Genomic DNA, 26279 nt, shown 5'->3' with positions numbered 1-26279 from the left:
TTTCTCATTTCCAGGTGATCTCTGCAGTATCCAGACTCTCCTTCCACAGTATTGCTCAAACCAAAGGAATTAGGTAAGATCCTTTTGATACGATGCCTTAAATATTGTTTCTACCTCTCCCTCTCTCTGCACAGACTCATAGTGTTTAATCACACCAGGCTTTCTGGAAGCATTAGTGTGACTGGGATAAATCAGGGTTAAGCAGACACCGAGGATGCCGTTGGGACATAGGCAGGGTACTTGTAAAAGCACCTTGCCAGCTGCTCAGGAGTGGCTTGCAAAAATAACAAGTGGAGAAGCCATGAGTCAGTGCTGGGCAGGGAGCAGGGTGGGGTGCAGCTCCTTTCCATGGAGGCTTTGCTCAGGACTGCTGCCTTGCAGACCAAGTGGGCTCTTAGTGCCCTGCAGCTGGGCAATGCCTTCCTGCCTTTGGGGAAGGCACCCGAGCACCGTGTGTGCAGCAGGGCTGATAAATGCTGCAGGCAGAGCTGCCTTGTTGCTGGAGCTGCTCGTGGGAGGGAGTCAGGGAGGAGGAATTCCAAAAAGCAAACAGCCCTGCTGAGCAGAGCCATGACCTGCATCTCCGTTCAGCCTGCTACAAATTGATTGCCATCGATTTTCTTGTTTGTGTGCGTTTATGTTACAAATCTGGGAACATCTTCTCATTAGGAAGAGATTTAACTGGGAAGAGTTCTCAACCTCGTGAACCTTTCCTTCTTTTTTATTTCTACTTCTATCAGTGTTTTTTCCCCTCCCCTCGCACTGAGCTGTGTAGAACACTTGCTCTTACCACAGACCTTGTCATGCTGCTGTTCTGCTTAGGGTGTAGCACAGCATCATTCTATGGCAGCAAACATAACCAGATGTGGGGCCACATCCTGTCCTCACCCCCCCCCTTTTGCTCCCATCCCGTGCCAACCACCCCACACCACGCTTCTCCCCCCTGGAGTTTATTTCCTTAGCATCTCGTGTTATTTTCCCTCTGCTGATATCGCCGGAGGGGGAACAGCTTTTCACGTGTAAAACAAACTCTGAGTCTTCCCATCTGTTAAGCACAAATCTGACAGATCCCACCCGGAGTGGGGGAGCAGAGGTTGAGGAATAGAGGCATGCTGTGAGTTAGGGGCTGTTTGCTGTTAGGGACAGACCTGGTGCTGGATGCAGGGCAGGGCTGGGATGTGTCTGTTGTGAATGTGCTGATTTTTCTCATTCATCTTTACAGCATTTACAGTCCTTGCTCCAGTCTCTTATCTCAGAAGCCTCTGGCACCGTAATTACACAAGAATAGCACAGGGCTTAGTGGGGCTTTGCATATAACTCTGTTTTCCCTGCGAATTAACCCTGCTCCTCTGCTCTATTGTCAGAACAGAAAACACCATGGCATGAAAATCCCCCACTGGGCTGTTCCTTCCCATCACCCCATCCCTGCAGTGTGAGAGCCCTTTCCTTTGTGAGATGATTACTTAGAAGCCCCAACGATGAGCTAATTGCAGATGAATTAAGTTGCTCTGTGGGAAGGAGCAGCAGCTTCAGCCCCCAGAGGGACTGGCCACCAGGTCCCCAGCCTTGGGAACATGCTGCCATTGGAATAAATGGGAAAAATCTTGCTGGCTTAGGCATGGTGCTCAAAGAACGTGGCAAATCCAGCGCAATTAGGGTCGTATATGGACTGTGTGGTCTTCAGCCCTACAGCATGGACGTGGATCTGTGTTTTAAGGGCAAGAATTCAGGATTGCGTAAACTAAGAATGAAATAAATCCCCAGCCTTATCACTTCCCCTTAAATAGATTTCATGGCATGCAGGGTAGGAAAATAAAAATCAATCTTCTATGCTATTCAGTGAAAAAAGAAAATAATAGTCATTCTGTCTAATAATATCTGGATTCATGAACCTTGCCAGAGAAAACCCTGTTTTGCAGAGTAAATCAGATAGCTATCAGGAGAGCAACGTGGAGATGACAAAGTGCTTCTTCCTAGGAAGGTGCAGGCAGCCAAACAAGCAGCAATCTGGACTGCAGTGCGCTGTGTGCGGGGTGCTGGGCTCAGCACCATGGTGCGGCTGCAGCCTGTGCTGCACATCTCCTGCTCTGCTCTGGCCTCAGCTGCTTCTTCCAGAAGTTCTCTGGAGGGCCCATTTTCACTCTTTAAAGAGAATCAGAGGAAATAAGGTTGATTTTTTTGGATGAAGCAGCGTGTTGAATGGAGGTGGGTGCGCAACATTTGATCTTGTTTGGGAACACGGATTCTGCAGTGATGCAGCAGTGCCCTTTTCCCACTGTTTTCATCCATGTGTTGCTTTGTAAGGCTGCGTGTGGGGACAAGGAAAAGCTCATCCTCTTGAGGCATCACCCATCATCTGAGGATGAGACATTTTTGTGTTCATCCTCTTCTCCATCTGTCTGGATGATGGTCAGCAGAGCCAAGAGGAGGTTACCATCACACTCCTTGCCTACCCATGCCTGGCTCTGATCAAGGAGGCTTTGTTCCAGGTCCAGAGCCCCTGGAGCTTCCCCTGCAGACCTATCTTGCAGCCCATGGAGTCTTATTACGCTGTTTCTTACAGTGGCTGGCACTAAATGCCTCCAAGTTCAGTGTGAGGACTTTGTAGCGGACAGGAGTAGTGCATTGTTGGGGGGATATTGACTGAGGTTCCCCTTTGAGCATGTTTTCATTCCCTTTCCATGTTTTCTTTCTTCTCTCTGAAAGACAGCAGAACATCTTGCTGCAGTTCCCCACCCCCCAAAAAAAGCAAACCCCAGGATTTGCTTCTAACAACTTTTCTCTCAGCCTTTCTGCTGCAGCCCAGTTGTTCCCACTGCCCAGGAGCACTCAGGCCATCACACACCTGGTGCTGGCGAGCTCCCCGGGCTCAGCACGAGCAGGGGGCAATGTTTTGTCATCTCCCCAAGATGTGTTTTTCCTGGAAGCAGAGCTATGCAAGCAAAGCAGGAGGTGAAGGAATATTGGCTCCTGCTGCCTGCATGCATTTTTAATGCGTGCAGTGAAGCCATCTGAGAACGGGAAGGAGTCAGTGTGTTCAAAGGCCTTTTACTGAGGTTCTTAATCTGAGTAAGTCCTTTATATATGAGCTGAACCTTTAAGTGACTTTCTTCAGAAGGCACTGCAGTTAATAAAGCAGGTTTTATAACGTTTGCAAATGGGGAGGAAGAAGGGCCACCGCGTTTGTCACGCTGCTGCGCTCTGCTCTGTGGCTGCGTCTGGGGAGGATGAGGAGGAGGGGGAAGAGGAGGGTGCTGTGCTCTACACGGCTGCTGGGGCTCCCCTGGGGATGGGGGATGAAGGCACGTTTGTCACATAGGTGCGTTGCTTTGTGCTGGTGGTGGCCGGGCTGTGGGCCCCCCGCCCCTGGGGATGGAGGCTCAGTGCAGGAGCGGATCCATCCAGGTGTGAAAACGTGAGCAATTAAAGTCGCTAACGATTAAGGCCTGAGTGTCTTCAGGCGGTGAGGAGGTGGTTGCAGAAGCTCTTTTGCAAGGCTGCTTTTACAAGGACTGTTTTATTCATTGCCGGTGCACTCGCTGTAATTGCACTCTACCCATTATATTTTTTACTGCTGTTGTGTATCCATTGCGCACACTTCAAGTGTTGCTATAAAACAGGTTTAGAAAGCTGCGTAAAGGATCCGTGCCTTGAAAATGCATAGGGATGCTTCTGCTCCTGGGGTTGGGGTACAGCCCTGAAACACGTGTCTGCATGACCTGAGCTGTCAGAAGCCATCCGTACGTGTCCTGAGCTCCTGGTGCATGGCTGCCCCCAGTCCTCACCAGCACAAAGCTGCTGAGGTCTGGGCACAGAGCTTACAGTCACTGAGTTGATTGTGGGTGGCTCCCTGTGACACCAGCAGAGCTGCGTTAAGAGTGACCAAAGCTTCTTCCTTCGGTGATAAGCAGGGTCCTTGGCTAAAAGCAGCTCTCTTCCAGCTAAAAACACTTCCAACAGGTTTATTTTGGCAAGCGTGTATCCACACAGACTTGCTCCTAAGAGAGTCTGAAAAATGTCATTGAGATGTTTTGCTGCGCAGCCGATTTGTAGGTCAGGGGAGCGCTGAGGTCACTCCATAAGCATCTGCTAATAAAAGCAGCTTCCCTCACCCCCTCCACACCAGCAATAAGGAAGATCCAGTCCTGAAGCACACAGCTCTGCTTTGCAGCCAAACTGGGGGTGTGCTGCTGTGTCACAGCTCCTTGCCATTGGGGGCCATGCTACCATCAGGCTCCCTGCCCTATGGAATCATTAAAGTAGGAGAAAACCTTTAAAAACCCCAACTCACCCCAGCATGCCCACTGGCCACATCTCTCAGTGCCACATCTCCATGGTTCCAGGACACCTGCAGGGACGAGGACTGCACCACTCCTGTGCCCGTGCCACGCTGAGACATCTTGCACTGTTAGCCTGCAGAGTTTTCTATTTTCTCTTTGGGAAAGATGTTTCTGGATTCCCCTTTTGATTTCATCCATCTGTCATTGTCAAAGTGGAGCTGAAGTGACGACGAAATCGCGCTGCTTTCTAGAGCGAAGCGCTGCTACGTGGGAATTCAGAAAAGAAAAAGCGATAATGTGTTGAAACATCAAATTATACGAGCTGTTATTTTCTTGTCTCCTAGTCTCCAGAAGTATTTGGTTCAGATTGGAGCTAAAGATAACCCAGGGCGTGCAGCTAACCCGTGGGCACTGTGCAGAGGGCTGTGCCGAGTGCTGGAAGTGCTCTCCTGCAGAATCATCATCTTCACATTATCTGACAATAAAGCTTGCTGCTTCCTCACTGAATTTCTATCAGAATTAATCTTGGGAGAATTTTTTTGCAAGTTCCAGACCACAAATAACAGCGAATCATAATTTTTTTCAGGAGACATGTCTAAAATTTGGCACCGCACGAGGCTGTTCTTTCCAGGGATGAGTAATGTAACACAATAGCATGATTTTAATTAAATTCAGCAGCTTTTGGTATGCTCCGATGTGCCTTGTTCTGCAGGGAGAATTGATTCCGCCCTGCTTTATTAACGGACACTAATAGCGTGCTTCTCAGCTGCCTCGCAGCACTTTCCCAAAATCATTCCCTGGGTTTGTTCCCATTTCACAGATGGGAACCAAAGCTCAGGGATGTGCCCAGGGATGGGCTGGGAGCAGTGCTGGGGAAATTCGGGTCACGTGGTCAGCTCCCATCGCCTCGGTGTAGCTCTGAGTAATGCTGGTTTCATCCCTCTAACCCCACTGAAGTCCACGATGGATGCGTTTCCAGTTGCACACAAGCATCTTGCAAAGCCACATGGTTTTCTTTGGACGGCCCCACGAGTGCTGTGCTAATGTAATGTTGTGCTGTGTGTCAGCCTGAGGGGTGTCAGAGCCCATGGCCAAAGAGTGACCCGTGGTGCTGGGGCAGTCCTGTGGTCAGGGACCTGGGAGGTGTTGGAATCACCATCCCTGGAGGTGTTCCAGAGTCGTGGAGAGGTGACACTGAGGGATGTGTCAGTGGGCACAGTAAGATGGGTTCAGGTTGGGCTTGGAGATCTTAGAGGTCTTTCCCAAGCTGGATGATTCAGTGATTCAGTGACTTGCTGTTCTCTAGGGAAGGGTCCATAGCACACAGAGCCATCTGTAGGAGGGGTGCTGTGTGGCCAGTACTCATCCCAGAGCACTGGAGCAGAGCTGCACTCGTGCTTAGGTCACTACATTAACTTGGGGGTATCCATTTGGGTGTCAGCTGATGACCAAGGAAAAGGGAGCTGCTGGGATCCTACAGATGAGGTCTGAGCACTTCTAGTTTTGTTCTCTGGGAGGGTTTCTTGTCGTACATGGGTGCAGGTGGATGTGTTTGGGTGTTTGGGATGAAGGCTCTACTCACAACCCATGTCCTTCAAGCAAATGGCACATGGTGCAAGGACATGCCAGCGGGTCCCACGGGTCAGACTTGGCCAAAATTAGAGGAGCTGAGGCCAGCTGCTAACTTAACACCGAAACTGACACCGAAAGCCTGAAGTCTAAAACCTTGGTGCAGTTATGGGCTTCTGCAGGGTTTCTGACTTGCTATGATGTTTGCTTCAAAAGGGCTCATTGGCGGATCTGTACATCCAGACATGGGGTTGCGAGTTACTGCAAGGCATAATTATGGTTCATAGGATATCCTGAGTTGGAAGGGACCGATAAAGTCCCTTGGATTGGATCATTGCATCCAACTCCTGGTCTCCTTGTGGTTATAGATACCATGCCGTGAAAGTATTTTTTCTGCCACATCCTGAGCCAGAAGCACTCAGCACAGCCCCATCCATCTCAACAGAACTGGAGAATCCCATTTGCAGCAGCTTCAGGCTCTGTCCCTTTCCATTTACTCCAAAATCCCTTGCAGAAGGGGCAGCAGATGGGAGCAGCTCAGGTTTCATGGGTGTCACATACCTTTTTTAAAGCACTGAAGTGCTATCATTGGACGTGGGGAAATGGGGCAAGATTAACATGCTGGCATCCAGCTCCTGGTGAGTGCTGAGCCACCTCCCATGGGTGTTTGCTAAGGATGCACGTGGCATCACAGCTCTGCCCATTGGGTCCCTGGGGAGGGCTGTGAGTGGGACTATTCCACCCTGTTACTGGGCTGCTGTTGTCCTCCAGAAATCAGACTGGTGAGAGAGGGAAAACAGAGGATTAGTCGTGCTGGGTTCATCCTGCTCTCATACATGGATTTGAAGCTAAGATGCTACTGTATAAAATCATCTGCGTAAAGCTGCCCCATCCCTGACTCTCTCTGATGGCATCCAGAGGCAAACAGCTGGCTTCAGTTGCTAGGACAAGGTGCCCAGATGCTGAGATATGTTCATAAATAAATTTTCCTGCTTATTGCTGTTGGAGAGCTGCAGCCTACCTCATTCCCCTTAAATAATTCAGAGGAGGGAGTGGGCAGGCAGAGCCCTGAGCTGTGTTTTCCCCACGGCCAGGGCCGTGCGGTGGAACCAGGGATGAGGATGCGGTGTGGGATGGACCTGAGCAGCTGCTGAGAGCTTTGTGTATGAGATGCCTCCTGAAATATTTGCTAATTATCTCCTAGGGGTGCTCTCCACCCGTGGGCTGCTCCTCCTGCCTTTCCTTGCGTTTCCAGGGCGCTCCGTGGTGTGCGTGTGTGAGAGCTCCCCATCCCAGAATACAGCCAGAATGCTTTGTAAGATCACAGGGATGCTCTGCAGTGGGTGTCAGCACTGATCAGCTGTGCTGGTTCTTGTCATCAAGCTGAACTCCCTGACAAATCACTTTGTCTTAACGTCCCTGTTAGGCTCTCAAACACATAGCATCGATCCTCCTTGTGTTTCCTTCTTTGATCTCTGGAAATGATGCTGTTGGATGCAGCGGGCTCAGTCTGTAAGAGCTCTGCTCTGGGAGTGATGTGGTCCTTAAGAGCTTTTTCCAGCAGTGTTTGGTGTTGGGGTTTTTGCTCTTCATTCATGAAGTATAAATGGCTCAGCAGGTGTTCTTTGGTGATGGATTGAAAAACAAAGTCCAGTGCTTAAATAATGATTCTAAATGAGAGATTTGTTTTCAAACAAACCTTAACAATTTGGGAACTCCGCAAAACTGCTGGCTTTCAGCGATGTCAAAGTATCTTATTCATTACTGTTGGACATTTCCAGCTATTGCAGTTAATACTGCTGATGGAGAGTAACACACCCGGAGGTCTGTGAGGATTTTGTAGGGAATCACAAACTCTTTGTGTGCTTTATTTCCAAGGTATCAGCTATTTTACTATTTTTTTGTTAAATAACTGCACTCAGACTGGTCATAGGTAGCATGGGTGAGATGACTGCTCTGCTCCCATGGCACAAGCAGGGGGAGCATCACTGGAACCACGTGTGGCTTTTGCACGGGCAGCTGGGGAGAGCAAAGTGCAAACCCAAGGCATCCTCCAAATGGCCATCCTTCAGCTCCGAATTTTAGATGGTTCATTTTGTAATCTTCTCTTTGCTGTGACCTCCTAATTGCATTCTATCTATCTATCTAGCCATTACATTGCAGAGATTCAGGTTATTAATTCTTCTCCTGCCCATGGTCAAGGTGAGGGCTCCTTGTGAAGCTGCCGTCTCCCAGAAACTCTCATTAGGAAATATTTTTCTCTTTGCTGCCTCTGTGCCTTACACGAGGGGGTTTTATCGCAGCACCCGATTACACCTCCAGCCCAGATTTATGGTTTTGTGATTTTAATGTTCTTTATAGCTCTTTAACTTTTGTTCTGCCATGGTGAATGCTGGAGAAGGAAATAGGAATGAAAAGCTAAACATTTAGCATTTAGAAGAAAGTAGGTCGTGCCTCTTGGTGGGTTCTTGTTTTTTCTTTAACCAGAGATACTTAAGCAGAGGTCACCTCTGGTTTCTCCTCTCCCCCTGGGTTGTGCAGGTGCTGCAGTGCTGCAGTTGGTGCTGAGGGTTGGGGCACAGGGGTGATCCCAAATGGCACAGCCCCATCTCTCGGCCCCATCGCTCTATCCCCATCCTTGCCCCTGGCACCTGTGCCTGGTTGGAGATAGCTTGCTCACCAAAGCAAGGCAAATTCATGCTGGAGGCTGGATCCCCACCCAGCGAATTCAGGCTCTGGCCAGGCCGTGTATTAAATCTTTCAGGGGAGGTGATCTATGGTGAAATGGAAGGTGGGAGGGCAGGGAAGGAGGGCACACGTGGGGGCAGCATGGAGGAGCAGGAGGTTTGCATGCGGTCAGTGTCACAAGGTGCATCCAGCCCCACGAAGCCAGGGCCCCGTGCCAGCAATAATACATTGCCTTTAATTAAAGCAATATTTTTCATCTCCTTAGTACGTTATTTGATTATTACTTCAGAACAAGCCAAGGAATTCTTGCTTTTCCCCCCACTCCTCTCCCTTTCTCTTTTTAATCCACTTCCCTCCCCCCCTTCCTTTTGCCCTTCTGGTGTCCTTTCTCTGTCCCCCCAGTGTTTTAGCTTCTTTCAGCTGTTGCAGCGCTGCTAATATGAGGGAGCCCTGCTTTTATAAGGACTCCCTCGCCCTGGTCCTGATGGGACTCACTGCTGGCGATGCTTTTCTGAAGTTTCCTCCATCCCAACAAAGCCATCACCACCCCCGTGGGTGTTCATGGCACACGTAGATGCAGAACCTGGGGACATGGTCAGTGGGGATGGGTTGGGGTTGGTCCTGATGATCTCATATGTTTTTTTTCCAACCTCTGCGATTCTATGAAGACTTACTGGATGCGGACTGATTTCCTAGCAGGCTGTTTGTGCAGGGCCTGGGATGCTGCTGGGTGGTGCAGCTCCTCACTGCAGCCAAGACAATGTCCTGATGCCTCGATAAAAACAAATGTGTTTGCAATATATATTTTGCTCGGGAACCAGCCCTGTCTGGCACAATGTTCCGGGCCAGGCTGAGTTCACTGGGGTTCAGGAGCACCAGTAACACTGTGCCCATCTCTTTTGCAGGCCATTCCCTTCAGAGGAGACCACGGAGAATGATGATGATGTGTACCGGAGCCTGGAGGAGCTGGCTGAGTGAGTCCTCACCTTTGCAGGGGGAGGGCAAGCAATGGGAAAAGTTGCAATTTAATTCCAGCAAAGTCTGATAAAGTCTGACAGTGGAGCTGGAGAGGCAGGCTGGCTGCTTTGATCGTCGTGCCAGGAGTTTGTTGGGCTCTTATGATAGTCTGTGCTTTCCCACATAGAGCCCTGGGAGATGTCTCTGTGAGTCAGACTGGGTTTATGGGGCAGCTCAGTGGGGTCAAGCCCTTGGGAAACCCCCTATACTGAATCCTAATCCAACTGCTGGGCCTCTTCAGCTGCAGAAGCCCTGGGTGCAAACCCTGCAGTGGGTTCCAAGCACTTCTGTGTTGGGGAATAACCCACACAGGTCCTGTGTGGTGCACTACACACACCTGTGTGATGTATATTTTTGCAAGCAGCCCAGTTTGCAAAACTAGGTGAATGCACCAAGGCGTGCAGCACCCTCTGTGCATGGTAGAGCAGCCATTTGCTGGGAGGTAGAGAACCCTTTGCTGGGATAGGGATGCCCCAAATCCGTGCCAGTCCCTCGCACACAGCGCTACGTGCTCTGGTTGGCATCCTGCATCTATATTTATCTGCCTCTTCGGTGCCTGTATTTGCTGCCCTGAGCTGTGTTGGTGATATAACAGGCTTTTAAACAACCTTGAACTAAAATGTATCTGCTGAAGTGCTGGCCCAATTGGAATTCGATGGCAGTATTCCCCCTGGCTCTGGCAGGGCCAGGGCTGTGCTGATGAAGTGCACTCTGTTTCATACGTAGAGAGAATCCATATGGGTGGATGTGCGGATTTACGCAGTTAAATATTATCGTTCCACAACATAAATAATAAGCTCCTTAATCCAATGAGTTCCTTATGGCTTCGGTTATTACAAAAGTAAATCATAAATTGCCAGCACAGGAACACAGGATACTGCCATCCCCTGCTTGTGGTTTGGTCCCAACTGCTGCAGTTTAATACAACTTTAACTTATAAAAGGATCCTTTCAAGAATAGCATTCTTCAACCCCCCACTCCCCCCAAAGTCTCAAAATCCCTTTCACGTGGAGTTTTAAAATGCCTCATTCTCACACACATGAGCACACATGAGAAACGTTTGTGCACAAGCTGACTTGGCCTTGCAGCAGGTTATTCTGCACTGACCCGTGTGGATTTTTGCCTCTAACTGCTTTGCTGCTGGCTGTCATTGCAGCAGCCCGGGGCAATGGGATGGGATGCTGCATGCGTTGGGGGTCTGAGAGGCTGAGAGCTGCTCCAGCTGCTCCTCATCCCTTCGCTTGAGCCCATTCTTATTCAGCTCCTCTTTACACCATCACATGGGAGCAGTGGGGAAAGGAGTGTGTAAATAAATGTGGGGATAGTTCAAATTCCTTCATAGAAATCAGTGCTCTGTTGTGCAGAGGCACAGCCTACAAGACGGAGATATCATTCATCTGCAACAGGAAAAATAACCCTGCAGAGCCTCATGAGCCCCTTCCTGCCCTGATAAAGGAGCATCTCTGCAAGGAAGCTTCTCTGCAGCTTGCTACTTGCTCTGGGCACCCGTTTGGCATGCTGGCAAAGCACGGGGCTGCATGAGAGAACCCTTTCTTAGCAGCTGCCCATCTCGAAGCAGCAGAACAAGGGCATCATTCATGGGCTGGGAGTGACTCAGTCCGCCCCAGCAGCTTTGCTTTTCGTATTGCTCATCACCCAGCAGCCCTGGGGAGGTGAGTGTGTCCCAAATGTCATGTCAGAGGCGAGGAAATGGTTTGCACAGCAAGCAGTAAAGTGACCCAAAATGCGTGGAATCTATTGCTACCAAACAGCAAAGCCACACGCAGCAATCTTCTCACTTGCAAAAGAAGCACCCCCACATCTCTGTGCTGATATCTGTGCACAGATACTGCAAGTTACCCAAGGGGTTATTTTTGCCCTCTGGTATTTCACTTTTCATTGCGATATCACAGTGTTCTGGGGACTGGTGTGAGGTTTTCTGATTGTGGCTGATATTTTGGGTTAATTCCTGCTCAGCAAAGCATTCCAATTATGAACAAGCTTGCGACGGAAGTGCAGATCTGGAGTCAGAAGCAACCGGATTTGTCCACGAGAAGCAAAGTGCAGAAGCGAGCTGTGTGCCCACAGGCAGCGCATGGGAGCCTGCTGGGTGCAGAGGATGTTGGTGCCTTGCTCCCACCTTTGGGGCAGGGCACATTTTCCATATAGATTATCCTGTCACCAACACTGGGCTGCCCATCCAGGAGGTCATTGCAGACAATTTCACGGAGATAACTATTTATTTTATCTTTTTTTAAAGAACAATTGGTGATGGAAAGGGGAGGGGGAACTAAAAGGCTCTCAGGGGAATGAGCAAATTCTCTGATTCCCCATCCTCAGCCATTGGCCAGATGGCAGCCTGGGAGCAATGGGGCAGATGGGGAGGGCTGGCTGCTGCTGGTTCTTTCCTTAAAAGCGAGAACTTCTGTCCAAACGACGCCATTCATTTGGGCACGGGCCTGATCCATAAGCTGTCCCCCACCATGGTCTCCTTTGTTACATTCTTGTATTTCTTTCCCTGCTGTCACCTGCGTACCTTTGTTGTATCTCCCAAAGCAATGATGTGATCAGCAGAATCTCTCAAATGCATTAAAGAAAAAAAAAAAAAAACAAAAATAGAAAAAAAAGAATTGAGAAGCCAAGGTGAGATGATAAGTTAGCTGCCACTTTTCTCATTATTTTCTTGTGTTGGAAAAACCACACACGCCAGCCAGTTAAATAGATTGCTCTGTGGTCCAGGACGCTCAAGCCATACCACTTGCACACATCTTTTCTTCTTCATCACCCGATTTTTGTGTCCTGCTTGGGCTGTCCCTAAGGTTACATTCATTGCTATAACTCTTTGAGGCTCATTTTTGAGATTGTAAAGTTCCACTGTCCTGCCCACAGGGCTGGGAGTTTGGGTTTGGTTGTTGGATGTCTTATTTTAGCTCCTTCTCCCTCTTCCTTTTGCCCATCCTGGTGGCTCTGGGTTTTTCATCAGCAGAGTGAAGCAGTGCTGTGGTGTGGGTGGTTTTGGCACGGTTGGTTCATTGTGGTGGAGGGCGTTTGCACAGAGCAGTCACTGCCAGGGAGGAAAAGCTCAGCCAGCAGCACTGCTTTTGCCTCACACTGCCTTACATAAGAAAAGCTTTTTACTCTTTTTGCCTTGAATGAGCTTCCTTGGCTGGGCAAGATGCTGCCAGCCCAAAGATGGTTATATTCATCCTAATAACAGTAATTGCAAACACTGGTGTTGGCTCTGAAAGGAGGACAGAATCCCTTTCCTTACCCCAGAGCTCTCCATGAACCTCCAAATCCAGGCTCTGATCCCTATGGATAACTCTCAGAGTCTGCTGCTCTTAGTGAAGGTGTAAATTCCTGGTGAAGACAGAAAAGAGGATCTGACCTCAAATTACACCCTGGACCTTGCTCAAGTTGTATAGGCAGTGTGTAGCATGGGATGCTGAGCCTATTGCCATGATAAATGCTCTAAATACCTGCCCTGCTTTCCCACTCCTTCCAGCATTTAAAATTTGGAGCGCTCATAGTTTGCTGCTGTCAAAAATGACCCAATGCCTGTTCTCTGGTTTAATCATAGGGTGTGAGCAGTGCATATTTTCACTTCTGGCAGACAAAATATGAGAGATGGAGTGATGCAGAGCAGCGGTGCCAGCAGCTGGGCAGGCTGCTCCGAGAGAGCTGCTCCGTGCCACTTGGCTGGGCACCAGCATGCTCTGGTGCTTGTCAGCAATACACAGAGATGTACATTCATAAACAAGGCTCCATCCAGCAAAGATGAGATAAAAGCATCTTTCCAATTGGCCCTAGGGTGTGGGAGCTGTCTGCGTTTTGGTCTTGGGGTAAAGGTTTGATGTCAACCTGTAGGGATGCGTTGGCCAACTCAACCATACGCTTCCTAATGCCCTTTGAGCAGGGAAATGATGTATGGAGAGGCAGCCAGCACTCCGAGAAGGGAAGATTAATCAGGAAGCAGGAGTTACTTGCTCTGGATGAGGAGAGAAGCTGAGAATATAAATATTGGTACAGATAATAACAGTGACGGCAACGCTTGGGAAGGGGAAGATGGATCACCAGCTATTAGTGGGCATTATTACAGCAGCTGCAATGCATCACTATGGAAGAACGGGATGGATACATCATGCCAGTGAATTTATTTAAAATCCCCAAACTTTTATTAAATAAATCTGCTTTTAAAAATAGAAAGAGCTGCATTTAGAAAAGAAATAAAGCCTAGTTTTGCAGACAGATGTGCTCTGCTGCTCAGTGCTGTGTGATGTAGAAATGGTGAGCGCTACGCTTTGAGCACAGCTTTACACCTCAACATATTTGTATGTAATTAATGCCCGTGTTGAAAGAGTTCGTTTGCAAAATGTGTGAAAGCTGTTTGATATTCCAGTGCTTCACATTGTCCTGATCCCATGGGATTGACTGGTTGGTGCTGTTAGCGATCTGCACCTGTAGATCTTGAGCTCTAAAATTATTGTTGTTAATTGGTACTTGTGGCGGGTTGGATTTTCAGAAGAGCTGTAGGACTTCACAGACCTCTGGGGGACTTTGTAAAGACTCGTGTGGCAGTGAAGTACTGAGCACCATCACCTTCTGATGTCCCCTCTCGATGGCAGCTTACAGTCTGGGGGCTTCTCTTATTGCCATGGTTGCTCTCCCTCCCTAGCAATGAGCATCGTTGGCTTCTCCCTTCCATGCCAGCAATGTGCCTCCCTGTTACCCCACGGTCTCTCTCCTTCTCATTGCAGTGAGCACGACCTGGGGGAGGATATTTATGACTGCGTCCCCTGTGAAGATGAAGGCGATGATATCTACGAAGATATCATCCGGGTGGAAGTTCAGCAGCCCATGGTAACTCTTTACGTTTGTTTTTAGAGCTGTGATGGAGGGGGAAGGAAGAGGATAAAATTAAATAAATGAAGGAATCCGTGAATGATGGGGAATGCGGCAAGGAAGAGAAGGGCTGCCCTGATTTCTGCTGGCACAGAGCTGGGAGGAGCTTTCCATCACAGTGTGAGCTTCCAAATTGTCTGCCAGCCTCCGAATATCTGCCACCTTCGTGTAAACTCTAATTACTGTCTCCTGCCTGCAAACGGCAGACGGCAGCGGAGCGCAGCTGCCTGGAGCAAAACAAGCTCAGTGACAGATCCCCCCCACACCAGGCATGTGGCACTGCTGGGTGGCACTGGGAGGCTGCAGACTGGTGCCCAGGTCTGGCTGCAAGCAATGCAAGGACTGTGACAGTGCACACCATCAGCCTGCCTTGAGCCAAGAGTTGGGTGCAGATGTTCCCAAGGAGCCTTGCCAAGGCACATGGGGCTGCCTGCAGGCAGTGCCAGAGCAGCCTACTGGCCACCAGTGGTTTTGCCATTTTGCTACTGGTGCAGAAACCAGTTGGCCCAAGGGCTGCTGCCACTTGGAGAGGTTTTGGTAGGAATTTCTGCCACAAAAGGCAAAAATAGGGCAGTAGTCCCACCGTGTGGGTGCCCAGCAGCCAGGTGGTGCAGCATTAGGGGCACTGAGGGCAGTTTGTCACTGTGTCCTCTGCAGTATTCTGTGTTTTCTTGGACATTGCTGGGTCGGTGGCTCTGGCTCCCTTTCCTCCCTGTGTTCAAGCAAGAACGATTATTTTTAATATGATCACCCACGTTCCTGTCTACATATTGGGTTTTTTTAAGCTTTGTTGCCATAGCAAGTGTGTAATGCTAATTGGTTTCTTGTGTTTCTGCATGCTTCAGATTAGATACATGCAGGTAAGACATTAATTAAAATACTGGGTTCCATCCAGCTGATAGGTCCAAGCCATGAGTTCCAGCATGGTGTACAGAGGATGATCATTCCTGTGCATGGTCATTAATCACCTCCCAAACCCTAACACCTCCCAGCACGTGTTCTCAACCCCTCTTTGCAAATGAAAGGGTGAGAAGAGCAGCTCCAGGAGTTGAGGCTTTAAGAAAAATCATGTATGTATGATCAGATCTGACCTAAAACCATGAGAATTGGCAGCCCTGGCAGGGGATTTGTATAAGTCTAACATATTATTTATGACCCATTTAGGCTCTGCTGTGAGTTTCATCTTAAGCAAAAAAAAGGAAAAAAAAAAACCCGACAAACCAACAAACCAACACCAAAACAACAAAACAAAAACCAGAGAGAGGAAAAGAGCATTTATCTCTCATTTCTTCTTTAGCTGATAATCTTTGATGATGTAGTTGTTATAAATGGAAAAAAGGCAGTGCTGTCGGTGCTGCAACATACTGGATAGCAGAGCCGAGGTTTCTTCCTATGTTTTTTGGATAAAAATTCTTTCCTTTAACCTAAACCGATGACAATACTCCTCTGACTTTCCTAACCTGCACTTGTTCTGACTGTGCCAGCACTGGAGGCAGAACTGGAGCTGTGCCACCCTTCAGACTCTGACCATGCGTTGTCTTAAATTTCTCTAGAAAATGGGCATGACAGAAGATGACAAAAGGAATTGCTGTTTGCTAGAAATCCAAGAGACAGAGGCCAAATACTACAAAACACTCGAAGACATAGAGAAGGTAAGCGCTGAGCCATCTTTTCAATGCCAAACCCTTCCACCTCATCGCTCAGTCCTGCATTAGTCGTGCTGTGGTGGTCGTTGCATGGGCTGATGTGACAGAGCAGCATCGAAGCTCGCGTGTAAAACTGCAGCAGGAGGAGGAGATGGGAAACCCATCCTAACAAGAACAAACATGCGGTCAGAGCCAAGCAGTGTATTTCTTTCTGATTGCTGCATATTGGAAATAGACTGAAATATTCCATATTCTGTCCCTTTACCCCTGGGTATGAGCTCCAGCTCCATGCAGCCGGGTCGTCTCGCTGATAAGATTGCTGCTTTGATTGCTGCTGAATGATTCGACGGTTCCTTTCTTCTGGGCTCTTTTTAGAAGTGCTGAAGCTGCTCTGATTTGTCATTGAAACTAATTGGATTAAAAGTAACGTGCTGCTTGAGTTCCTGGGTTTTAATTGGTTTTGATAAACGATGGTTGGGCCTTCCTTTGAAAATAAAATGAATGGTGGAACTGTGGGTGCTGCCAGAGCCCGGAGGTGATTTTGGCTCCAAGGAAAGTGGCAGGAATAGAGAACAATAGGAAAAATGAAACAGGTTTCTCATCACCCCAACGCTTTTGTTTCCCCTTTTTGTAATGGTTTGCCTCCATCTGCAACCCGAGCGCAATCAAATGACGTTTCCCATTTTCCAAGCAAATATCCTGATGTGTGTAAATAGTGGTTTTTCTTTGAAAGTAGTCATAAACCTTCTGTTTTGGTCAGGTTGCTGCTTTGATATCCTTCCCAAAGGCTTGTGGAGGTGTAGCAGGTTCCAGTGGCATATTATGGGCTGCGGGGTGCTGGCTGCAGAGCGTTGCATCCGGGCTTTTTGTAGTTAAAAGAAATGCAGGTATTTGTCCAGAAAGGCATTTCCAATGTAATTGTATCAGCTGCTCTTTTTCAAGGGCAAAACTCTTGTGAGTGATACAAAGAGCTGAAGAGATAACTCGGAGCTCCTCACAGCTGCAGCTGAGGATTGCAATGTGGTGGAGAGTCCATCAGATTCATCATAAAGAAATTAAAAATATACACCCCAAACAAACAAGAAAAACCAAACACACTCATTCACTCTCAACTTCCAATCCCCTTTCCTTTGCCTCTTGCAGAATTACATGAACCCACTGAAGCTGGTACTGACCCCACAAGACATGGAAGCTATCTTCATCAATTTGGAGGTATTGGCACAAACTGCTTTCAGTCTTTGCTCTTTTTGTTTCTTGGTGTGTTCTTCTGGCTAGGTTCAGCCCTTTGTGTGCTGAGTGGCTTTAAAAGATATTTTTAGTGCTCCTTTTAAAGTTAGGGGTTATATAAACTCTAGGTAAGGAAATAATTGTTTGAGGTGGATGTTGCAGACCTGAGCCTTCACCTGTGCGTGTTTTACAAAGTATTCAGCGGTGCTTTGGGAAGATAGCTGGGTTGTTGCAGAATTAAAGCCTGATGGGTATGCAGGATGGAGTGAAGCACAGAGCCCTCACTGGGCTGAGCACACCGTGGGCTCCATTGGCCCAGTACATTGGGCCAGTAGCCACGGACAGGGGGTTTCAGTGCACACAGCTGCTTTGGTCCCACATTGCACCTTATGGTCGTGGCCGTGTAGGGCTGCCCTCACTAGGATGGCTTATTTTAAAATCAGCTGTGTAGAGAGCATGACTGCCTGAGGAAGAGGTGAGCGTGCCCTTCTGTTTGCCCACTCGCTTTGGGTTTGTGTAAAGTATTGATTGTTTCTTTGTTTTAGGACCTAATTAAAGTGCATTTCAATTTCCTGCGAGCCATCGATGTCTCTATGATGTCTGGAGGAAGCAGCCTGGCTAAAGTATTTCTGGAATTCAAAGAGAGGTAAAAGGAAACACAGCCTTCAGACAACTCCAGTTTAACAAATCAGGGCTTTGAACTGCAGGACCCATTTCGGACCTCGTGTGCATCTCAGCACAGCAGTTTCCTGTCAGTCGTTCAGCAGCTAGGTGCTGTAGCATCACCAGGTGCCTGCACTTAAATACAACATGTGGACAGAGGTGGCTGGGAGGGGATAAAGGTGGGGACGTTACGTTTGTGGTGGACCAGAACAGAGCAAAGCCTCCTCACCTTCATGGGCTTTAGTGCTGTCTCCTCCTGCAAACCTTGCAGGGGCTCGAGGGCAGGATCTGTCCTTGCTGGAGACATCTGTCTGGTTAGATCAAAGCAAGGGTTAGCTATAAAAAAAGTCATGTCTGGCACTGGTGTTGTCCTGCATCCAGTGCATGATGAGTAAATGTGAAAGTTGCTTTTGCAAACATAATAGGTTCTGTGTTTTGGCAGCTGCAAGGAGGAGTGTCCCAGGACACAAAGATAAGGTTAATAAAAGTCTTTAATATTCTTAATACTAATCAAAGGCCTGATTCATTGTGGACTCATGCCAGGGTTTTATTTCACCGTGATTAAACCAGTGTCTAGACACAGAAATGCCATTCAGAAGTCAATAACTCCAGAAATACCATCTGCATTAATAATACACCGTAAGGTCAGATATTCCATCGCTCACAGTGCCTCTTTTAGAAAGCAAATGCTTTTGAATTAAAGAAAAAAAAAAAAAAAAGGGTCCAGAGAAGAATGCAAATAACTCAGAAATGCTTATAAAGCTCATTTAGGTGGTTTTGATCTCCTCATTCCTGGCACAGCTTTGTGCACACCAGTGCTGTCCCTGGGCAGGAATCTCTTCCTGAGAGCACAGCAGGAATGGGGCAGAGCATCCCTGAGAGTTTGGCCACATCAGAGGTGGTGCCACACTCTGAAATGTTGAGAACTTGCCCCAGAAACCAGCTCTTGGGGTTGAATTGTTTGGAGCAACCTGAGCTCAATCAACAGGGCTCTCTCCTTCTTGGGGAAAAGCCAAGGGGAAAGGGACACGGCCCCATTACAGCAAAGAGATGTGGGGCAGGAGGAGAGCTCACATGGGGAGGTGCTGTTGCCCCACTGGAAGTGTCTTTCAGAGTCCTGTTGGGTCCCTGTGCCGAGGACCTTCTTTCCCATCTGATGTACCTGTGACAAAGGGCTCTTGCTCCCATCCGTGTCCTCAGAGACATCCCATCCAGATGATGCATTGCTCCGCTGCTCTGCAGAGCTTTTTAGAAGGAACGGGTTTGTAACTCTTTCTCTGAAAGCTGGGGCTTTGAACTTATGCTCCCAAAGCCTCTTTGAGGCTCTCCGAGTGCTGGCAAGCCAGATACTATTGTGAGTGTTCAGAAGTTGTCAAGGGGAAAAGGCAACAGACTGATCTGTGTTGGCTGCGGGTTGGTTGGGGTGGCACAGCCCATAAATCTCCCAATTCAGTTACCACTGGGTTTGAGTCCCGTGCTCATGGAGCAGCACCAACCAGGTGCTGGGTTCTGTCTCTGTTGAGAAGAAGAGCCCTGAAATAAGGGATGGGTTCCAGCGAGTGATGGAATATGTGTCTTATCAGCAGCAATACAGTTAGCAGCGGGGAAGGGGGGGAAGGACCTAAACCTGTCGTGCAGGATTAATGAGCAAAATGGAGAAGGAGGGGGAATCCACAGCAAAACTGCTCTGTTGGTGTCAGGTGTTTAGATTTATAGCCCAGGGCATCCTTACGGAGCTCTGCTGTGCTGCCAAAGGCTGTCACCACCTGCTGTCACCACACCACCCGCTCCTTGCTGAGTGCACACCTTGTGAGGAGCACACGATGCACTGCTGTGCACGTGGAGCTGTGCTGGGGCACATCCAGCTGAGTGTCCCTGGGCTTCAAGGGGGGTTTGAAGCCTCTTGTTCCCTTATTAGGTTCAATAATTGCCACCTAGGTGCTGCTGAAGCACCTTGCCTTTGTGTTTGGTGAATCTTTCAGAAACCCCAGTGAGAAATGCTCTTGGGAAGTGGATTTTCATTGGGTTTTTGTTTTTTGCTCTTTTTACCCCCACACCTCCCCGGGTGCAGGGAAACTGTTTTGCTCGTGTGCACGCTTGTTCTGCCTTTAGCAAACCGTGGTGTGGCATAGCCAAAAACGCAGAGCATCGCCAGCAGGGAGGCATGGAGCTGCTGAAGACGTCAGATGGATTATAGCAGAAAAAGCCAACTTGCAGCAAGGCGCGTGCTTGGGCTGCAGGGGTCAGCACTCCCTGCTCTGTGCATTTCACAGAACTGTCAGCAATGCATCAGGTTTCTCTGAGCCCTTGCAGTATCCTGCAAGCCCCGTGCTGTGCAGCTGTGGCTGCAACATCTGCTCAGCCCCAGCTGCAGGAGGACAGGGCATGAGGCTGGCTGGAACCCAGAAATTCGGGAATATCATCAAATCATTTGAGTCGGAAGGGACTCAGAAGGTGCTCAGAGCCCCTCCAGCCTGACCTTGTAGCACCCACAAAATTGGGGCTGCAGGGCCCCTTTTGCTGAATTGCCCTGACAGCCTCCAGCCCTGCAAAAGACTTCAGCGTTAAAAGCGCTGCAGTAAAAGAGTGCTAATACTTTGCTAAGAAGCGACATGGGGGAGTTGCCATTCGCCTTGTCCTCTCACCATATATACATGCATAGATCTTTTATAACAGGTTATAACAGCCAGCAAGTGTTTCCAATTACATTTGCCATTTCCCCCTCTCCAGGCTGCTGATTTATGGCAAGTACTGCAGCCACATGGAGTACGCCCAGAACACACTCAACCACCTCATCGCCAACCGGGACGACGTGAGGCAGAAGGTGGAGGTGAGCAATTGGGGGCACCCAGGACACCCATTCACCCCAGAGCCCTTTTGCTGGGGAGCAGGGCAGTGCTGACCCAGACGGTCTGGAAGGGGTGCACTGTTTTTTCCCCAGTTCTGGCTTTAGTTTAGACACTAATCTGTATTTGCTGGGCTGTCTGTGCACCTTGCCTTGCTTTCTGCAAATGCCCCGTGGCCTAGTTTGGGGTGAAGGCTCTGCCTTTTTAAGTATCTTCTCTGGGTTTTGCATCAGCTCTGAGCCACGTGCTCTGGATGCTGCTGCAGCCTCCCCTTGCCCTGTGCTTCTCGCTTTTCTCCCCCTGGCCCACAGAAGCCCCCAGCTAACACAGCCCCGTCTCATATTTAAATGGGTCGGGGTGAAGGCGGCAGTGCAAAACTTCATGCGATCACATTAGCCTATCTTAATGACTTAATCCTTATCAGCAAAGCCACAGCAACTGTCTGCGTGCTTGCTTTCAGCCCCCCACAAATAAAATGCATGCGCTCGAGCCACGGATGAGGTGAGTTAAGCTAATGTGTTTCATTTGACATTTCCTGAGGTCTGGAGCACTGTGTGCCCTCCTAATGAGCAGTATCTCATTAAGCTGCAGTAGCTCAGCTGCATGAGACCGCTGTGCTGTAGGGCCCAGCCCCTGTGAGCTCCTCCTCGATAACGGAAGCAAAATGTTGCAGCCATGGGACTTTGGAGGATTCTTACTGGGGGGGGGGCTGTCATGGTTCTCCCCCAGCTGCCGCACTGCTGACGTATTGATTTCTCTCCCAGGAATGCACGCTGAAGGTTCAGGATGGGAAATTTAAGCTGCAGGATCTGCTGGTGGTTCCCATGCAGAGAGTTCTGAAATACCACCTCCTGTTAAAAGTAAGCATTTCAGCTTTAGCGCTTCTCTCCAGCTGCCATCCTGGTGTAACAACTTCAGGCTTTGATGCTGGAGAGCGAAGCATTGCCAGATGCACGAGGAGGGTTTGTTCTCCCCTTTTCAAATGAAATAATTACGAGAGCTCCTTAACGCGCCGCAGTATTTGTGCCGTCTCTTAAAGCATGGTGACCCGGGGTAATTCTGCACTTGTTAGCCACGAGAGGCACTTAATGAATATGAAATAAGCTTGCATATAATCTGATTATGTGTGAAATTCCTGCCGTCAGCTCTGCGAAAGGGAGCTCGGCAGCACCAGCACGTTGGCTCCAGCCCCGTCCCATTGCCAGCACGGCAGCTGCAGCCCTGCAGACTGATGCACGGTGCTTTCCCCATACACCCACGTGCTTTTGTGTTTCAGGAGCTGCTCAGCCACTCATCAGACCGGCCTGAGAAGCAGCAGCTGAAGGAGGCTCTGGAAGCAATGCAGGTACAGCAGACTCGTGGGTGGACAGACGGTCCAGCATCTTGGGGAAGGCAGCTCTCCTGTAGGGCACGTGTGTGTGGATTGCTGTTTGATGGGATACACTCCCCGCTGCACTCCAAACTCGCAGCAGGATCACTGTCAGCAGAATTCAGCCCATTAAATCCAGGTTTTCTCTCTCAAGAGCATTGCAGGGTTCATCCCTGGCCTTAATTGTTTGCTCTGAGGTCACTTTGTTTTCTGCCTCTTGAACCTCAGCTTTTTAGTGACGCTGCATTTCCTACAGTTACGTAACTTTGGTGACCTTTTTAGCCACTGTCCCTGCAAGCCAGTGAGTCCAAGCCCGTATGTAGGTCGTTCTAGTTAGGACTGAAGGACACTGCATTTCCACTCCACTGTTGAACAGTGCAGCCTCAAACAACCATGCTGGGAGTGGGAGAAGGGATTCCCTCTGGTGCCACAAATCCCCCTTCCCCTGAAAATGTCCTTCCTGGCTGATGAGACAAAGCAGCAGACCTGGTGACAGCTGTTAAACCCTGCTTATGGCCCCGTAATACAGCACCCACTGCTGCTGCTGCTCATAAATAAATGGATGCAGTCTCTGCTGCAGAGTCAGCATTTTTGGGAGGAAGCTGCCAATAGCCATCAGAGAGGTTTGTTTGCTTTCTTTGCCCCATCACGAAGTGCTGGGCTAGTCAAGGGGCATAGGAAGCAGAGCAGTTTGATTTTAATTGATTTGTAAACCAGGGCTTAACTTACAGTAGTGCTCTCCATCAAGATTCCAGCCTTTCTGTCTCCTTTGCTGGCGGATGTCGGTGCCCTATGGGGTGAGCTGTGCAGGGGTGGGTATCCACAACTGGAGCTGCCCTTCCCAAAGGGCTTCACTCCCTTTCACTTTGCATATGTCATCCTTAGCACAGGGCGGGGGCAGGAGTTGCACCCAGAGGCTGCAAGTGGTGCTTGCATCGTCCTTACACCTGAGCACAAGGGCTGAACCCCAGAGGTTGGGGATAATCCTACAGACCCAGCCTGCATGTTGCTGCTTCAGGTCACCAACAATCCTGGAATTGGGTTTCCCTTTTGCACACATGATGGTCTGCTCAGGAGGAGGGAACAGCCAAGCACTGATGGAGGATGCTGACCTCCATTCGTGAGGCTTTTACTTTTGTTGCTCTTTCTAAGCATCCCTGGCTCGGGTGTTTGGTGATGTTATAAGTATTGTCATTTCAATTAGTGATTATCATCTGTGATTAACCCTTCCTGTGTTGGGAGGCTGGGGAAAGGTCTCGCCTGAAGGAGATGTCTTAAAAAAATTCTGCTCTCAGATTTAATCCAAGATGACAAGGAGCTCTTGTTGAGGATGAGGAGGCAGGGAGCAGATGGGAAAATATGGAGGTATGGTTGGAAGGATGTAAGAAGTTGTAGTGGAAGGGGATGGGTTCTTTCTCTTTGGGCCAACATTTGGGCAAGCAGAGGATTTTTTTCAGAGAAGAGCAAGCACCACAGAGTGTCTCCTCATTTTACAAAATTGTCATTGCACGGTTGGAAATTCTGCTATAGGACAGAGGTGGCTGTTTTGATAATGAAAGTGGCTCAGAGCTCTTTTCCCTGGGGGATGAAGGGAATTAGGGTGAGCTGAGGTGCTTGCTGCTGGGGCTCACAGCAGATATATGCCATGCTTTGGGTTACTGGGTTCATGCATTGCCCTCTTATGGGAAATGGGAGAAATTGCAGCAGAAATGTTCTTGCATTGCCAGCACAGCACACATTGAGGTGCTGGGACGCAGCTCAGGGGCACAGGCAACCACGATGGATGCCAACATGGGCTCCTTTGCTTCATTTGTAATCACTTCTAATACAGCAGAACTCTGTTGGGCTGCTCTTCCTTTTCTTCTGGTGTTGCCTATGATTGCAGCATCCTGTGCTGCGTGGGTTCCTGCAGTGCTGCTTCTGGTCCAGCTCCCAAACACATGCAAGGAGAAGGAGTGGGAACATCCAGCCACTGTATTAAAGCTGTTGGTTCCACTGGGACAATAACAATCAATGCTTACTTTTCTTTTAAGGACTTGGCCATGTACATAAACGAAGTGAAGAGAGACAAAGAGACATTGAAAAAGATCAGTGAATTTCAGAGCTCTATAGAAAATCTGGTAAGTTGGAAGATCCTCCTCTCACTCCCAACTTTGATTTGATGATTATTAACATAACTGCTTTCCTCTGTGCAATTATTGCTGAATCTGATGTGCTGCCTCAAGTAAAATCACTGTGTGTTTCTATGGCCCCTGACCACTGAAAATATTTTGGCTGTTGGCACCAAAATGGTGGCTTTATCAAAAAAGAAAAAACAAACTGCCTGTGAAATAGAGTGGATGAAAACACTGAAAACATTCCTCCAACTTTTTCATGTTATCAGTATAGAAGGGAATCCAAGAACTCCCCCAGAATAGGTATCTGCCTGCTATCTAATCTAAGTATTTGATTGGAATTAGTAAGACAGAATGGTAGACTGGACATTCCTGCTCTTGAAAGCATAACAAAGCCCATCTGGAAAATAGCACGTACGTTACACACCTCATTCCAAAATCTCAAGGAGATCACAGATTCATTAATGTTGGAAAAGGCCTCTAAGAATACCAACCCCAACCCATCCCACCATGTCCACTGACCACGTCCCAGTGCCACATCTCTGCAGTTCTAGAACACCTCTGGGGATGGGGACTCCCCCACTTCCCTGGGCAGCCTGTGTCAGTCCTGATAACTCTTCCTGAAAACGTATTTTAAGGAGGATCTCATCTTCCAAACTCCAGAGGTCTCAAACTTGCAGTCCCATTGCCATGCACCAGCCAGCCTTCCATGCCCTGTCACTTGCATGCTCATAGCCCTGAAGAAGCCCATCCATCTAATGCTCAGAGCTGCAGGCTGATAAGCTTTATCCCCCATGTAGGGTGGGAGGGGAGGGCTGGGCAGCTGTGGGAGCAGCTGCTCTGCAGTCACGCTTTACATTGGGGTAATGCAATTTGGGGTCTGACACCTGAGATGCTCCAAAAGGGCCCAAGGAGGGGAGATGCGGAGCGGTGCCCACCCCGAGGGCTTCCCAAAGATATGGTGGCTTTGGGTTCTTTGAGCCTGGGCTTCGTTTGAGAACAATGAGCTTTTAATTGATGATTATTTAACAGATGGAGAGAAAATCCTTAATTTTGTAGAGAAACCTGCAAACATTCTCAAGTGGGATACGGGCCATTGCAGCCCATGGGTTTTGAAGCAGCCACGATAATCCTGATCCGTGTGAACAATCAGACAGCCTGCTCCATAAAGCCATGAATGCAAATGGGGGCACCGAGCAGCTCCCTCCTTCCTGCAGCAGGTCTGATGTGTGGGAGATGAGATGTTAACAAAGCAGTGGCTCTGTCTGCTGATGAATCCTACACACGTTCCGCTCAGCGCTTCCTTTTGTTGCACGGGACTGGAAGTTGTGGAGTGGTTGGTGTTGTGTACACAGAGCCCACGTGGCACAGCGATGAGATGAGTGCAGGCTGTACACGCAGCTGCATACAATATTTCTTTTTTTAGCTTCATTTTCCTGCCGAGTGGTGCCTCTTCACCATGGGTTTTCCCTGTAAACAATGCGCAAGAGAACTGATGCATGGGGTTCAGCAATGCTTGAGGGCTTTGGAGCTGAAAACCCAATTGACCAAACCGTTGGCTTGGACACCAGCCTGCCAAATCCCCAGTCTTGGTTCAGGATGGGAATCAAAAGTAAAGAGCCCTGGCTCAGCTTTTGTAGAAAACCCAAAATTAATTTGTGGCCTTTTGCATTCTGGATCCCAAATCTTGCAAAATTGCCTGGGTTTGTGAGCCCTGCCCTGGGGCGGGTGCCCTACTGACGCTGAGGTCGGGGTCCTGCACCTGGGAAGATTGGATTTTGGTGTTCCTAAGCCCAGCTCTGGCTGCAGGTCTCACCCATGCATTGCTTTCTTGCAGCAAGTGAAGCTGGAGGAGTTTGGGAGGCCGAAGATAGATGGTGAGCTGAAGGTCCGCTCCATCGTGAACCACACCAAGCAGGACAGGTGAGAGAAGAACAGCATTCTCCTGAGAGAGAAAC

General features: G+C 48.9%; 1 protein-coding gene across 3 annotated transcripts in view; it reads left to right on the top strand.

Annotated features, from left to right (window-relative positions):
* Window positions 1-26279, top strand: part of VAV2 (vav guanine nucleotide exchange factor 2) — a 100511-nt gene that overhangs the window by 62232 nt on the left and 12000 nt on the right. For all 3 annotated transcript variants that reach the window (XM_010720980.2, XM_010720981.2, XM_019621497.3), the window contains exons 3-13: window positions 15-73; window positions 9443-9511; window positions 14312-14414; window positions 16010-16108; window positions 17246-17314; window positions 17875-17975; window positions 20723-20822; window positions 21603-21698; window positions 22115-22183; window positions 24241-24327; window positions 26159-26244. In XM_010720980.2, coding sequence (XP_010719282.1) covers window positions 15-73; window positions 9443-9511; window positions 14312-14414; window positions 16010-16108; window positions 17246-17314; window positions 17875-17975; window positions 20723-20822; window positions 21603-21698; window positions 22115-22183; window positions 24241-24327; window positions 26159-26244 — 938 coding nt within the window. The remainder of the gene's footprint in view (window positions 1-14; window positions 74-9442; window positions 9512-14311; window positions 14415-16009; window positions 16109-17245; window positions 17315-17874; window positions 17976-20722; window positions 20823-21602; window positions 21699-22114; window positions 22184-24240; window positions 24328-26158; window positions 26245-26279) is intronic.

The sequence above is a fragment of the Meleagris gallopavo genome, chromosome 19 (genome assembly GCF_905368555.1).
Source record: "Meleagris gallopavo chromosome 19, MGAL_WU_HG_1.1, whole genome shotgun sequence".
Taxonomy (NCBI): Eukaryota; Metazoa; Chordata; class Aves; order Galliformes; family Phasianidae; genus Meleagris; species Meleagris gallopavo.
The sequence above is the reverse complement of the archived record's forward strand: the minus strand, read 5'-3'. Positions and strand labels throughout refer to the sequence as shown.